Genomic DNA, 16,691 nt, shown 5'->3' on the forward strand with positions numbered 1-16,691 from the left:
ACCCAAACTAGAATCCTTGCTTGGTCCCTTGTGAGTCCTATGACCTTCACCTTTCTCATCTTATATGTAAAATGGAGATAATAATCTTTTTATCTTGTAGAGTTTTAATAAGGATTAAGTGAGATAGTATCTGCCAAGCCCTTGCCTACTGTCTACCTAGTGGTATGCTCTCAATGCATTTTAGCAATTTTTTGTTGCTTTTGGTAATTACTTAATATCACTTGGCTCTGCCTTTTAGCAGCTCAGCTGAAAATATCAATAACAAACCCCGAGGTGTGTTGTTCTGGCACAGAGTGTGCATAAAACAAATATTTGTTGAGCAAGTGACATAAGAAGGAAGAAAAGAAGAAAGAAAGGGAAGGAGAGAGGCTGTACTATTCAAAGATCTTTCTTCATTATCTGGCCCACATTCTGAAATGTGGAAATGTATCGGGTATTTTTATTAGTAGTATTACTCTTTTTCTGATCTATGAAATATGCAGTCAGCACTTTCGTCAGAGTAGAGGAAAGATCAAGAAGGAAGGTGTATGTCTGTGTGTTTTGAGCCCAGAGACACTGTCAGGGGTTTGCTGTTGTTTCTACTGCTAAACTCCATCCCTGGACCTCTAAGGCTGCACGTACAGGGTGTTTCTGTGTGCTAGTCACAGGCTACAGAGCACAGAGACAAACAGCCTTCCCTTAAGGAGCTTGCATGTGCTAGAGACAAGTGGCACAAAAGGATTTATAGAGCAACAGAAGCTTCGATAGATCGTATGGTGTAAAGGTTAGAAGCACAAACTCTATGGCCAGAACACCAAGGTTTGGATCCAGCACTTGGCAAATCTGTGACCTAGACAAGTTATGGACCTGCCTGAGCCACATTTTCTCCTCTAAAGTAGGGACAGTGATGACGCATGCCTGGTGAGGTTAAGAGCAGATGAGTTCAAGTAAATACAAAGGGCTTGGCCTGGCATGCTGCTCGTGCCTGTGCTGTTGCCTTCCTCCCAATGAGCGATGCCTGCTGTAGTTCAGAGGACGGCCACTCTGAGAGGAGAAACCATCTTAGATCTTGAAGAAGCTATATGAATTTTCAAACAGAAGGATGAGAGCTGTTTCACGCTTGGGATTGGAAGTGGCCTATTCAGGGGACTTTCAGAATTGGTAGAGGAGAATTCTGAGTTACACAGGGAAGCAGAGATTGTATTTAATGCAGTTATAGTGGATCCTGTAACAGTGAAAGGAAAAGCAAGGTTTTTAGAGAGGAGTTTAGCATAGGGAAAACAATTTGTAAAACAATTCATCGGATAAATTAAGATGAAATGGAAGCTAAAGCCAGGGATACCAGCTTGGAGACACTTGAAATAGTCTAGACTTTGATGTGCTAAGGGCCTTGGCCAGAATGCTGCAGTGTTTAAAAGCTAAAAGGAATGATTATGAGATATAGAAAGAAAGGATCAAAGGGTGGCTGGAAGCAAGTGTTGAGGAGAGGAGATGGTGGGGGGAGATGTCAAAGCTGCATGCCTGAATAGCAGGAAGAAGTGTCCATATAATAGACACTTGTGCAAGTTCAGAGGGGTGGGTGGTTTGGGGAAAAGGATTACAAGTTCATTCAAGTCCAGCTGCAGTTGATGCAACAATGGGACACTGATGCGGAAGCTAGAATTTGAAGAAGCAGAATTGAAGTTCAGGAGAGGTCAAAGCAAAGATTATATAAACATTTGGAACTGAATCAAGTACAAGTGAGAGTGAAATAATTGAGAGAGAGAATAGTATGGCAAGATTAAGGCAGACTACCATGCCAGCCAGTAAGCTCACCATACTTGGGGAACTATTGTGAGAATTACATGAGGTAACACATATGAGAACACTTATAGGATGGGGGTGGGGTGGACTACTAAATACAGTGTAAACAGGAAAAACTTGATGATTGCATGATAATGAAGAGATTGTTTGCTTGTTTGTTTTTGCCCTATTTCCTAGAATCTCAAGGCTGAAGTGGACATTAAAGCATTGTATAGGTGAAGGTGAGGGAATGAGGGCTCAGAGAAGCTGAATGAATGGGTTTCCCATGAGATCGCTGAAGAATCAGGCCTGTGCTCAGGCCCTCCACCCCTTTTCAGTGCTATTCTCACTTTAGAGGCTGCCTCTTGAGCCAGTCCTGTCTCTCAGACGCTCCCCGAACAGGATTCGATTTGCACTCTATTTCATACAAAGCGTGCTCTAAAGTGCTGGATTCCCCAGCACAGGGGACCTGGCACACGGACAAGCACGGCCGGCAGCCAGCAGCGCACAGGAAGCTGCCTCCGCACAGGTGCGGCTTTGTGCAGGGCGTCCTGAAAAGAAGCACTTGTTTCAGACACTGACCTTGCATCTCCCCGTCTTTTAAATTTGTGTTTCCTTTTAGTTAATTAACTAATTTTACAATCTTTAAATCATGAAATAAGCCATCTACTCTTGACTTGTTTACTCATGTTAATCAAATAATTAATCCATGACTTGTAATCTCCTTCCAAAAAGATATTCAAATTTTATAAAAAGAAAGTTTTTAATCTCAACCACAATACAGCCACATCATGGCAATAATTAATTTTATAACCAGATCAGTTAAAAACTAAACAGCTATTTTTGAAAGTCCGTAAAAGTGATGTCCCATGTACAAACATTTTGAACAATTTAACATGATTTTATTGAAGGGATAGCCATTTGAGAGCTTGACCTTTTTATGAATTCGTAGTGAAGTCATAGAAATCTGAGTACCTTTTAAATTTTTTTCTTGAAGGAAATAACTTGGGAAGTGCCAAGGAAAGAAACGGAGAAAGCATTTAACATAAACTGAAATCACTAATACTTAATGGGAAAACATAATATTCTATTCTGAGACATTTTAAAATAGCTACTACAAAATCATCCTTTCTAGGGGACTAGGAAGTTCTTCAAAACTGGTGCTTAAATCGTATTACCTAAAGAAGGACTGGATGGAAATAGAACCTGTAAAGGCCAAAGATCAGAAAAAGGGGTATGATGAGATTCAAGTTACAATCAGCCCTTTATGTATGTTGGTTTCTGCATCCATGGATACCACCAAACATGGATTTAAAATATTTGGGGGAAAAAACATGGTTGCATCTGTACTCAATAACTGCAGACTCTTTTCTTGTCATTATTTTGTAAACAATACAGTATCACAACTATGTACATAGCATCTACATGGTATTAGGTATTATAAATACTCCAGAGATTATTTGAAGTATGTGGCAGAATGTGCATAGGTGATATGCACATATTGTATATCAAGGACTTGAGCATTCACAGGTTTTGGTGTTTGCAGGGTGCCCCAGAACCAATCCATCACAGATACCAAGGGACAACTGTACTTCATTTGAATTGCTATTTTTGGTCACAAATTTCCGTAAGCTTTATCCCACCCTTGGTTCCCCATGGGACCACTGAGTCATGGGTTCTTCTGTGTTGTTATTGTTTGCTGGAAAGAGCCGATGCCCTTTCAAGATTTCTTCAATTTTAGAGTTAGAAAAACCAGTTCCACTAGCAAAATTTGTATGCTAAATCCCTTTTGTTTTGAACCAGTGAGGTACAAAGTCAAGAAATACATGGATTGACTCAAGGAAAACAGAATCATAGTGCTCTTCTTTTGCAAGAATAGTCTTTTTTCTAAGTCTATTTCATCACTTTGTGGTTTCTTCTATCTTCTTTCGCTCTGTTCTCCTGTTGACCAGGAGAACTGTCTTGAGCCCCCTTTCTGGTCTGCAGCAGCACACCCAGCCCACCACAGTCATCTCTGTCCTAAGGCATAATGGGAGGCAGCAAAAGAATTCTAGACTCGGCGGCCAAATTCAGTCGTCAAATTCTAGTTCCACCACTAGTTTTGCAATCTTGGGTAGGACACCTAAACTCATTCTCTCCCTCCTTGCCCTTCCATTTTAAACTTTTAAATAATTTTATCAAAGTAACGTATTTTATCAAATGCATACATAGGTAACGTATAAAATACAATAGAAGTTACTTTTACTGGCCTCTTAAGTGATTTGCCTGATTAAGCAACTCTCTCCATTCCCTCAATATATCCTACCAACTGATGCTGACAGCCAGCTCAGGACCGGATGCCCTCTAGCCCTCCAGTAAACTCCTGATCCCTCCTGTGAAGATGTATGTGGACCAAGAGACAGTGGTGTTTGTCCCCAGATCTGCTGTGCCAGTTTTACTCATTCATATAATTATTCAATGATAATTATGTAACCAGTGACATATGGGTGTGTAAAAGAGAATTGCTATGTCTATTAAAATGTTTTGTAAAGACTCAATAAAGTTGAGTTACTAAAAATGAAAGGCTATAGGTCAGGTGCAGTGGCTCACACCTGTAATCCCAGCACTTTGGGAGGCCGAGGCGGGAGGATCACGAGGTCAAGAGTTCAAGACTAGCCTGACCAACATGGTGAAAATCCATCTCTACTAAAAATACAAAAATTAACTGGACATGGTGGCACAAGCCTGTAATCCCAGCTACTCAGGAGGCTGAGGCAGGAGAATCGCTTGAACCCGAGAGGCAGAGGTTGCAGTGGGCAGAGGTTGCAGTGAGCCGAGATCTTGCTACTGCACTCCTGCCTGGGCGACAGAGCAAGACTCTGCCTCAAAAAAATACAAAATAAAATAAAATAAAGGTTATAGAATTATATGTGAGCAAGATAGTGGTAAAATATTGGGTAAAAACTTAAATCTAAAAGGATTCTGCTTTGTGCCTTTTTCAATCTAATGAAGCAGAAACTGAGAAATATAGATGATGATTATGGGTGTAGTTTATGTAAGAAAATGCAGAACTGGAAATATGTGGCTATATTCTGTATGTGGAAATCCTGGCAGTATTTCCAGGGGATTCTTATGATACTAAATTAGATAAGGTTCATATAACACACTTAGCAGCATGCCTGATATTTAATAAGCATTCAGTCCATGTTAGCTGTTATTGTGGTTATTATTCATTTAATAATTGCGCATCCAGGCAATTTTAAAAGCAAAGATAAAACAAAAGGCAAGGTGAGACCAAATCAATATTTCAAAAGAAAATATTGGGATAAACTTTTAAACCCAGCAACCAAAGGACCTAAACTTCACTGTGATGATTTTTTTCTTTGCATCCAAATATCCGTGTGTAAAATTAAGAGGATATTGATGATCAAATATCTACAACGTTTAGCTGGAAAAACAAATCCTGGTTCATTATTGAAAATAAGGCCTTGGCATTCCAAGTGTAACCCTATTTCAATTTTAACAACAAACTGCCACATAGCCTTAGGAAGCTCTTTAACCTTTTCCTATCCTTGTATTCTCAGTTAGATAAGGATGACGACAAACAACTAAATTTATTTATCACATGGCCAGAAGAATTATTTTGAATTCTTTGAGAAAAGTACACTATGGTTGTATTTGTGTTCTCTCACTTGAGTGTGAGCTCTGCCTGGCTGAGTGCTGTGTGAGGCTCTAACCCTCAGGATAAGGATCAGTGAAATGCTAATTTTTTAAAAAATTAAATTTTCATCAAAGCTCTAGACCTATTCACTTATTACGATGTTTGTGCCAAGTTTCAACAGGTAAAACATGCTTCACCACAAAAAACAACAATGATCAGAATAAGTTATGGGATGAAAGGGAAAGATCCTATTTTATTCGATTATATGTACAACTAAATTAAGTTTTAATTCTTTTTCAATCTTGTAAAGGCAATAGAAGAACAGATATACTGGATGTGAGGTTTAAACTCATTAATTTTAGTGGCTCTGGCCGAACCCAATTAACTTCTGTTTGTGAAGCAATCCCCATTGTTGGGGTTTCAAGTTATTTTCACAGTTGACCGTGGAAGAATATGCATAGCTATTCAGTGCATGATCTTGTAGCTAGTCAGTCAGTCTGTATTGATTGTGTGGACTGAGCCCAACATCCTACATATTTATTACATACAAATATAGAGAAAAATAACAATGATTTAAAAGATATAGTTAAAGCCTTTAAAGAGCTATATACTCTATTACTATTACTGAGAGGTGGGAGAGGATACTTTTCCTTAGGAGACAATTCAAAAGATAAAAAATAAATTGTATTTATTTCCCTGTCATTTAATCGATCCTTAAAGAAATAGCTCTTTCAAAAATTTAGGTTAGTTCAATATATATGCATAAGACTAAACTAGGCTCAGAGAAGTTAAAAAGAGGAACCAGACTGGATCATCCCAGTGTTCAATGAATTTGCTATAGTCGGGGAGAAAGGCATTCATATAACTAGTATACTTCCATCCATGATGTGTGGAGGGACAAACTAGATCAGGGAAGAATTACCAGTACCTGAGTGTACTCTCATCGTAATGCCCTAATATCAGGTTTCCAGACACCCTTAAGAAATTGTCAGATTTGCACAACCTTCATATTGGAGCCATCATGGAGATGGAGGAAAGAGCCTGTCATGTCCACAGTTTTTAAGGAAATGACTTGATTGTTATAAGTCAGATAGCTTAAAAGCAATGTCTGATGAGAACAATCTCTCATACAATCAATAAGCAACTTACCAGAATATTGTAGGATATAAAGAAGCAGACACACGTGACTTTTTGAATAACCAGTTTTTCCATATCAATTTAACTTTCTTCCTTGATTCAGTGACAGCCTACATAAATAATGATAATATGCTAGATAAAATCAATTTTGTATGGAGGAAGATTTTGAGTTCTAGTCTAAACAATATTCTTATCACCAAGCCATGACAGTGTGACCTTACCTTAATCATGCTACCATTACCTGGGTGAACGGGTAAATATAGAGTTGCAATTACCATAAAGTGGGTGGGAGCAATGCATTACATATCCAGGTCCAGCTCCTGGGGATCAGTTGTACTGAAGGACCTGTAACTTACTGATGAGCTATATGACTCATAAATACCTGCCTCCAAAATGCAAATATTACTAAATCAAGTAGAATGGACAGTACCTTACACCAGGAAGTTCATAACAAGATATTTGAAAATGCCTTTGGATATATGCTTTAAATCATTCTAAAAACAGAATAGCATATCATTGATGCAAGTGTAAACTGGTATTTTTTTGGCACACGTGAAATTTGCTAAAAAATAATTTAAAAAACAAGTGCCGATAAGATTTTTATTTCAATTAGGGTTAGCAAAGCAACATTATAAATGAATCACACTGAGACTAGGTGATTTAAGTGGGGCAGGCTAGCAGGACGGACGATTAATCCTACCATTTCTTAAGCCACACCATCCTTTAGTACTTAGTCACGTTTTAGTCAACATATTTTGAAAGATTTTTTTTAAAAGGCATGCAGAGAGCAAAATATTACATACATATTTATAAAATATAGAATAGAATATATATTAATATATATAAGTAAATGTATTATATAATATCTATTTGATTATATTATATAAAATATATGGTATGACATAAGTATATATGTTATATGTTGTATTATATATAATATATATTATATATACATATATATAAAATGTCTTTTAAGGAAAGAAATGGAACCATATTAACCCAAAAAGCCAAAAACTAAGTAGTCATATAATTACATTCTTACTGCTCTGTAAGATTGTTCTCAGAAGGAGCTGAGGCTCTCCTCTCCCCATAAGTGACTGAGCAAGAAGAAATACACTATGTTACAATAGGCCAACTTCATGTGGCAGAAACAGGCCCTTTGTAATCACCATGAAAAATCACTGGTTCAAGGAAAACCTTAAGATTTTCTTTCTTACAGCTGTTTACTACAGAATAAACTATCATTAGTTCTGGATAATTTAAATATCCATGGGGTTGCTTGCCTCAGAGCCCTCTTCTTTTGTCCTAGCTTTCCGTTCATTTACTCTTCCACGCTTCCCAAACTAAGGCATCCAATAGTGGGCCACTAATACTCAATGCCAGGAGCTGCACATGACATCTCTATCTCAGTTTCACCCGAAGACATCGAGCCCAAGTACTCAATTTTAGACAACGATTTTATTAATAAGTGAAAATATTATTGTATATTAGCACATTGATCTGTGATGGGGTGGAATGCTGAGAATCAAAGGAAATTATCTTCCTTGTGATGGTCATTTTCCAATGCTCCCCAGCCCACAGTCCCTAGCTCCATTTCCCTGTCACAGACAGCACAGGCTTAAAGCCCAGACTTTTCCATAGCAAATTTTCATGGTAATGCCAGGTTTCCTAATAAGTGACACCAAGCTTAATCAGGCCAGAAACACAGAGGATGACACATTGTATTTCATGACCCTCTCCCTTCCCATGATTTTTCTTGTTACAAATAAAATATTAGAGACTTTGAGGCATCTTTGTGTAGAAAGTTTTATAAATGTCTTTGGATGTGATGGTAATATATGAATTTCTTTCCTCTTCTTTTTCAGGATGGGGACCAATGAAGTACTTGCAGCCTGTACCCAGAATCAGTGAGTAACTTCCTCATAGTGTTTGAGTCTTGGGTAGTTATAGGTAAGCAGAGCAACAACTAGAATATCTGAAAACCTCAGAGTGTTGCTTTTAAGCACCTGTTCTGGTGATGATAGCCATCCCTAGAAAGCACAGCCTCGGCGGCATCGTTGGAGGCATAAAGTCTTGGAGGGTGGGGAGAAAAGCAAGCGAACCATGACCCTTGTCCTCAAGGGAATTACAAAGGAAACTAAAGGCTCTGAAGACCGATTTCAGTTACACATAGGTTGGTGTTCACCTTATTTGAAAAAGTTTACATATTTTTTAATTTTTCTTTTAAAAGTATTTAACACTTTCCTGGCAAATTGCACTATAGTCTTTTTTTAATGTCTTCCTTTATGAATAGAGTAAAACCTCATTAGTTCAGATATTGCCAATACACAATTCTTGACAATTTGATCTAGACTAAGCTGAAATTTAGCTTTGAATTGTCTGCAAGGAATGGATTTGCTAAGTGAAATGGAATATTTGTAACCCATGTAAAAAGAATACATTGTTTTTATGACCTTAGCATACAGTAGTCTTTAGGCAAAAAGATTCAGCTGTAAAATGAGGATTATTAAGGTCATGAAGTAGATGTCCCCTTAGACTTTATTAGTAGGTAATAGTATTGAAAGTAATAAAACAATGTTGCTTTCAATAAATTCTGACTTCCATAATTCAGGCTAGATCTTCCTCTCCTCCTTTCCATACTAATTGTTTTAATCTAATGAGGTTTACTATTGTGTAAAATGTGGATGAAAGCATTTAGTAATAGAAGATGATCAATTCCTATTATCTTAAAAATTTATAAATATAAATTCTAATTTTGCGATGCATGTCTGTAATGTTGATCACCTAGATGACAGTAGTGTTTACTTTACAAGAAAAATAATGTTTTATTCCATTTTCTGTTTCATGATCTCACATGGCAGGTAAAATTTTTTTTTCATTTAAACCTCAGCATTTTTGCAAAGCAAGCAAGTCAGATTCCTGGGGCAATAGCAAAGATTTGAGGTGAGGGAAAAAAACAAAATCTGACCATGCCCTCCTAGGGGTATGTTGAAACAGTGGAGTAGTAACTGAATCACCATGCATCCATTTATTCCTTTATTCATTCAACAAACACTTAGCCAAGGGCCATGCTTATTGCATCAAGGGATAGAGAGATAAATAAAACTCCCTTTTTGTCTTCATTGTACTGGTAGCCCATAAGTTGAGATAGAGATGGAGACAAATGATTTTCTCATATGATAAGCAATGCATTATCCCAAAAAACAAAGCACTTTGGGAATGCACAGAATACACCGTTAAATGTAACAGGAAGAGTTGGGAAAATATTCAGTAACAGTTATCATACTTGAACTGATTCTTAAAAGCATGGAGACATCAAAGCACATGTACTGCCCGAGTAAAACCACATATCCTTAGAGTTAGTTGTAGAGAGCTGAGGGAATGTGGGAGTAGTGTATGGTCTATACATAAAAGTATATTACCAAGAAAAGATACCCTTTAAGTGGTCAAAAACAACAATTGGAGTTTAGAGAGAGAAAGATTTGAGAGTCAGTTGCATAGAGAGTTGACATGTGAAGAAATGGAAATAAATAAGATTATTCAAGGGCACGGGAGAGAACTTTTAGGAACACAGAATAGAATCAACTTCTTCCTGAGACAGGAGAAAAGGAAGAGCAGGGAAAAAAACTAAGATAAGTTTAAAGATGGATATAAAGAAATTTGAGGGAGTTTATGCCTGAAAGCTTCCATTTTCTTGACACTATACTGTGAATAAGCATGGGATGCAGAATAGGATAACACAAGTTCAAAACTCAATTCAGCCACCCACGAACAACGCGACATGGGTAGGTCACGTAACCCCTCTAAAATTTCCATTTTACCATCTGTGAAATGGAGATAATAATAACATGCAATCCATAGGTCAGAGAACTTCATAACACATGCGGAGGCACTTTATAAATTATAATGCACTTGACCAGAACACATGCTGGGTGACCTCACTGAGCTCTTGTTTATAAAACAGGGACAAGCTGGGCATGGGCACATGTGCCTGTCATCCCAGCTACTCAGGAGGCTGAAGTAGGGGGATTGCTTGAGGCCAAGAGTTCAAGATTGTAGTATGTGATGATTATTGTACCTGCAAACAGCCACTGCAGTCCACTCCGTGCAACACAGTGAGACCCTATCTCTAAAAAATCAAATAAAATAAGGATAACAGCACATAGCTTACACGGGTTACTAAGAGCATTAAAGATAAGGTATCCACCATGTGTGCTCTGTAGAAGGGAAACACTGGGTTACTGTCTTCTGTGAGTAAGAGCTTGTCTCTGGGGAAAGAGGAAAAAAGTCTGCAATGGGGAAACAAGACAAGAAAGAGACATGGAACAATATTTTTGAACAGAATTAAAAGCCTATCCTGAAAACATGAGTTTGCAGGTACAGTCACACTTATGTACTCGGGAGCAATCAAAATGAATGAGTTGATGGTCTGGAGCTGGGGTAGATCAAAGCAGGTATACTAGTGGCTGAGAGCAAGTGCCATCAAGGGGACAATTGGAAATGCTGGCCAATGCACATCTCGGAAGTTTAGAGGCCCTGTTCTCTGGCCTCAGCATTTTGACAGAATGGCACCTTTCTATTCAGAGTCCTCAGCCTGTGATCCTATGACTTGTTGTTGTCAAGTAAGTGAGTGGTTTATGCAAAGGACTGAGCCGCCAGATGTGTCCAAGGTTATACGCTGTCACCATCAGCTAACCTCCATCCCTGATGCTACTGATCAGATTTAGGACAGTGGCCAGCCAGACCCCTGCCTGACCCTCCTACCTTCTCACCTCCCACCCTTGTCTCACATCCCAACTGCAGCCTATTCTCAGCCTCCCCTTCCACTTGAACTTTCATTCTTCCCTAGAACATAAGGTAGTAAAAAAGCTGTCCACCTCCTCTGAAATAGAAAGGTAAAGTTTCAGTCAACTATTAATAAAAAGGAGCCAGACTGCAAGCTACCTGCCCCTCACACCTTTAGCACCAAGTCTAAACCTCATTCCAGAATTGGCTGGTTGCAACAGGTAAGACTGCACTTCCTCCCATACTTGGAAGTGAGTTATCTCACCATCCACTAGGAAAATGTTCAGTGTCCTCTTAAAATGTTTAGTGAGCCTTGGGGACCCCAAGAGAGAGCTGCCAAGATCTATCTTGATAGTTAACTAAACTTACCTCTGAGAGAGATTTGAATTGTTAGAGCTTTCATCCTCAATTTGCCAAATGGCAGTAATAAAGGAAATATAGGCTATATCTTGCACATTATTGACTCCTATTTTAATTAATGTAAGACATATTCCTCATTTGGGAGCATGGTTGATTCACTCAGCCAATGGTTATTCATTAAGTATACCAAATGCAGGGTGCTAGCTCCTAGTCAAGATCTATGGAGATAATGAATATAAACATCTCTCATGAATAATATTTGAAACATCCAGAAAAACACATCCAATTAGACAAAATTCCAGGCTCCTGTGAAAAGGCAACTCCAAAGACTCATTAGGGGTTGAGAAACCCAGAGCATTTTCTTCTCTCTTCTCAGCCTTGGCTCCCAAAGCCCACTCTTCTGTGACTACCAACATGAATCACGTGAAATTCACCTCCAAGCGCCTTGCTTCCTGTCCATTTCTTTCAGTCCACTGTGGTAACCTGCTAATGTGGAGATTGCCCCATGAAACATTAACACCCCCAACCCCACAGGTGGGCCTTCCCTACACAGCATGAACCACACTAAAGTGCAGCCCTGCCTTTCCTAGGGTGGGAAGCACCAAGTAATGTGTCTGCTAATACGGTTTCAGACAGGGTGCTCTCTCCCATTCCACAAATGCACATCAGTCCTTTCTCCAAGGTGCTTTAATCTCCTAGTGTCATGCCAGCCAGCCCCCACCACACCCCTGCCCAGTGCCCTCTACAACAGAAAAAAAAAAAATTTTTCTGCCTGGTTTGTATGCAGTCTTCATTCTAGACCTGCTCAAGAAAGCAACTTATCTCTCATTAAACACAAATGCAAAGACAAACATCTATTCATTTTATTTCTTTGACCCTAATTACACCCTCCTTCTATTTCCTCCTATAATCAACATGCCTCCCATTTCTGGGTTCTTTGTGTATGTTCTTTTACTCTGTTTCTATCCTTTATATATCTCACAGATGTGAGTAACACTTGGAATGTAGTCTTTTAGTTTATTTCTTAGAAGAACACAAGACTCACATCCATGCAGTGGCAAAGCCAACATTAGGGAGAGGTGTGCAGTGGTATGTCATTAACATGTTTTTCTCTTTTTTTTTTTTTTTTGCCATGTAGTGAAACAGTGTTCAATTTGGACCAGTTCTGTGAGTCCTTGACAGCAAGAATATAGCCCAGACTAGCATCTCCGATTTGGAGATCTTGATAAATTTCAAAGCAAAATCTAAAACTTGACTCTTCTGATTCTGACTCCTGTATGTCCCTAGGCCTCCACTTACAGGGACTGAAAGAAAATACTTTTCCTCTATTTTGTAAGTGGAGAGTAATTCAGAATCATTTCTTATGGTCATTGAACTGAGAAATGTTCCTTGGAATTTCATGAAGAATATCTTGAGGCAGGGTTTATGTACCAGCAAAAGGATACACATATTCAAGGGTAATACCTTTTTACGTATTGATAGCGTACTCTCTCCCAGAGTAGAGGGCTGCTTTTGTGCCAAACTGCAGTGCCGTGTGATTTTAAAGCTAGAGTTAATCCTCGCAGGCTATTGTGGGTCCACAAACCGGCACTTGGTGCTCTAGAGCTTTGCATTTGGTAAGCATGTTCTCCTGGGCACGGGTCCTGAAATGGGCTATTGTTTACCTGTACTCAGTGTCTTTGTCCTCATTTGGCAAAGGGAGGGAGGTACATCATATTCACAAGCACTGCAGATTGCAGAGATACAGTTCCTAAACATACGTTAAGACTCCAGCCCCGCACAGGGCATGACTCAGGGTATTTTCTGGGGCACATATTGCTAGGCCCTCTGCACTCAGTTTCTCCGGGGAATGAGACAGATTGAGAAGAAGATGCTACGGTGTTAGAATCAAGGGTGGGGTTGTCATGAAGGATAGAGGGTAAAGAGGGTTGGTACTCATCTCGCAAGGGTCTGTATCTGGCCCACTCTCCTGCTCTCCTGCTTGCCTGGGGGCATGTTTCCCATTGTCAGCCTGAACGTTCTTTTCTGTAAATCCAAGATTACCAAAGTTGGTAGGAAAGGATAGTTAGAGACTTTTCTGCAGCCTTCCTAAGCTTTTGTGAGAATTAAGCCTTACAAATCTTATAAGAATTGATGAACATGATGATATTTTTTAAAATTCAGTATAAATCTTCAGATTTGTAGCCTAACAATCTCAACTGAAAAGGCCTTATCCTGCTGGGGAAAGAAAAAGTACTGTTTGCCAGCCTTACCTACTGTCAGACCAAGCCTCAATTTTCCAACAGTTTGTACATTCTGCACACACTGGGGCTGTCCTTCTCACATGTATAAAAATAAACTGTGAAGTTGTTGGGTTTTTTTTTCTTTTGTAAGGGAAAAGGCTGTATATGATTATTCTTGTATGAAAATAATTAGCAAAGAAAAAATGGCACCCTGCAGTTAATTTAGCTATTCTCTTAAATATTTTCCTGGTACCTGAATTACATGAACATAATATTTTAATAAGCTGGTCTGCAAGTATTTTTCTCCTTTTCATTGAGGTTCGGAGTAATCTAAAGGGTCAAGGTTTTCAATCTTTTTCTCTTGCGTTAAAATGATCTGTCATTTCCATCGTGACAACACCCAAAAGTCAATTTTTGGGGCCTTGTTAAAGTGCCCCATAGAATAATTCAGTGGTGATGGAGATGGAGCTCTTCTCAAAGTGTAACTACTCCCCTTGCTGGCATAGTGTGGCAATGACATTCATCTCTGAAAATTTAATCTTGATTCTGGACAAGGCTTTTTGGTTTCGGTTTTTGTGATTCTTCATGTTTTTGAACTTCACAATAAATTGAGGCTTAATCTAAGGAAACTGATACTTGATAAACTAAGTTGTTAAATTTATAAAATATCAGAATTCTAAAAATGTTCCACAATGCCTACAAAGTAGGGAAATATTCCAAATAATGTTCAGTAATGCAATTTTAAACAAAATAACAGAATCTCTTAATTTTAAAATTGATGTATAATTTACAATAAAATGCACAAATCTTAAGTATCCTCTCAATCCAATAAGTTTTGAGAATTGTATACACTTGTATACCAGCCGCCCAAAATAAGGTATTGAATCTCACACCCTAAATAGTTTTCTCTTTGCCCTTTCCAGTCAATTCCAATTCAAAACCTTATCACCTACCTCCCTACCCTTCTTCTACCTTCTCCCTACTTCCCAGGAAACCACTTCCTATGTATTTCACCATAGTTTAGTTTGGCCTGTTCTTGGACTTAATATAAATGGAATCACACAGCATGTACTTTGCAAAGGCCCCTTTCACATGTTATATTTTTGAGATTGTTGCATATATCAGTCATTCCTTCCTTTTTTATTGATGTGTGATATTCTACTGTATGACTACATTACAAATTCCTTATCCATTGTTTTGTTTTTGACATTTTGATCATTTCTAGTTTGGGGCTATTATGAATAGGACTGCTGTGGACATTTGTGTCCTGTTTGTGAATATGATCTGTTTGTGAATACGATCTGTTTGTGAATATGATGTTCTTTGACTTATGACAGGGTTATGGCCCAAGAAGCCCATTATAAGTCAAAAATAACATATGTTGAAAATGCATTTAATACCCCGATAAACTCATAATAATGTTAAAAAAATCGTAAGTTGACCATTGTTAAGTCCAGATGCTCCTTGACCTACAATGGAGTTATGTCCCAATAAACTCATGGTAAAGTCAAAAATCCTAAGTCGAACCATCATAAATCAAGGACTGCATATATATGTTTTTATTCCTATTGAATAAATACCAAGGAGTGAAATTGCTAGACCATAGGTAAATGTCAGTTGGGAGTTTGTAAGAAACTCCCAACCAGCAATGTTGAAAGTTCCACCTTCTCCTCATCTTCATCAACCGTGAGTGCGAAATGGTGTCACTTGTGGATTTAATATGCGTATCTCTGGTGGCAAGTGATGTTGATTATCTTTTTATGTACTTGTGCCTGTTTGTATATTTTCTTTTTACAAAATCCCTGTTCAAGTTTTTTTCTCATTTTTGTTGGATTGTTTGTCATTGATTCTAGGAGTTTTTCATATATTCTGGCTGGCAGTCCTTTGTCAGACACAGGTATTATGAATATTTTCCCAGTTTGTGTATTTGCCTATTTACTTTATTAAAAGTGCCTTTTGATGAGCAAAAAAATTTAATTTTCATAAAAAAATAAATTATTTTTCTCTATATGGCAAATAATTTTTAGTATCTTGTCTAAAAAATTTTACCCCAAGTTTACCCCAAGTTTGTGAAGGTATTCTGCTATAACTCAAAAAGTGGTGATAGCAACTTATAAAATTGGGAATAATATTAAGGAGAGTTTGCAGGTAGACAAAGAGGCATGTTTACAATGACTAAAACACATGGATGTCGCTACACTTTCATAAATTTGTGATTAACCATTAATTTTCCAATGTCTCCTTGGTTTATTCTCTTTTTTCTGAGAAATATAAAGTAGAAATAGAAATTTGAGTGTTCTGAAAATTGTCAGGCTTGAAGTACTAAAAAAAAATTCAATGTGAGATTTGAATGTCCCATTTATGATAATGACTTTAGATAATGATCTTTATATCACAAGTGATTTTATAGCATTATTCACTGTCTTTCAGCAAGGACTTCAGTTCCAGGGAGGCAGAACATACTATTTCTGTTCTTTATCCTCACCTTTGCAGTGAGAGGATGATGGTAAATTATCAAACTCTCCTAATAATATTATGTATTGCATACAGTGATTTAGTACTGTAAATCAGTATTTAAAATAATCTTTAATATCATACATGCATACTATATCTATCATCATACATATATACATACACACACTCTATAGAGAGATTGATGTAGGTATAGCTGTGTAAAACACCTTCATCACCTTTATTAAGATAATGTTCTAACACACCTAGAGCTTAGGAAAGCTCTGACACTATTTCCTTTGATTAGTGTTTGTTGACCCATATTGTGCTAGGCA

At 37.9% G+C, this 16,691-nt stretch overlaps 1 protein-coding gene across 3 annotated transcripts in view; it reads left to right on the forward strand.

Annotated features, from left to right (window-relative positions):
• CHST9 (carbohydrate sulfotransferase 9) overlaps window positions 1–16,691 on the forward strand; it is a 292,759-nt gene that overhangs the window by 148,183 nt on the left and 127,885 nt on the right. For all 3 annotated transcript variants that reach the window (XM_077974631.1, XM_077974632.1, NM_001261472.1), the window contains 1 exon segment: window positions 8,404–8,445. In XM_077974631.1, the coding sequence (XP_077830757.1) occupies window positions 8,404–8,445 (42 nt within the window).

Source organism: Macaca mulatta, chromosome 18 (genome assembly GCF_049350105.2).
Source record: "Macaca mulatta isolate MMU2019108-1 chromosome 18, T2T-MMU8v2.0, whole genome shotgun sequence".
Classification (NCBI taxonomy): Eukaryota; Metazoa; Chordata; class Mammalia; order Primates; family Cercopithecidae; genus Macaca; species Macaca mulatta.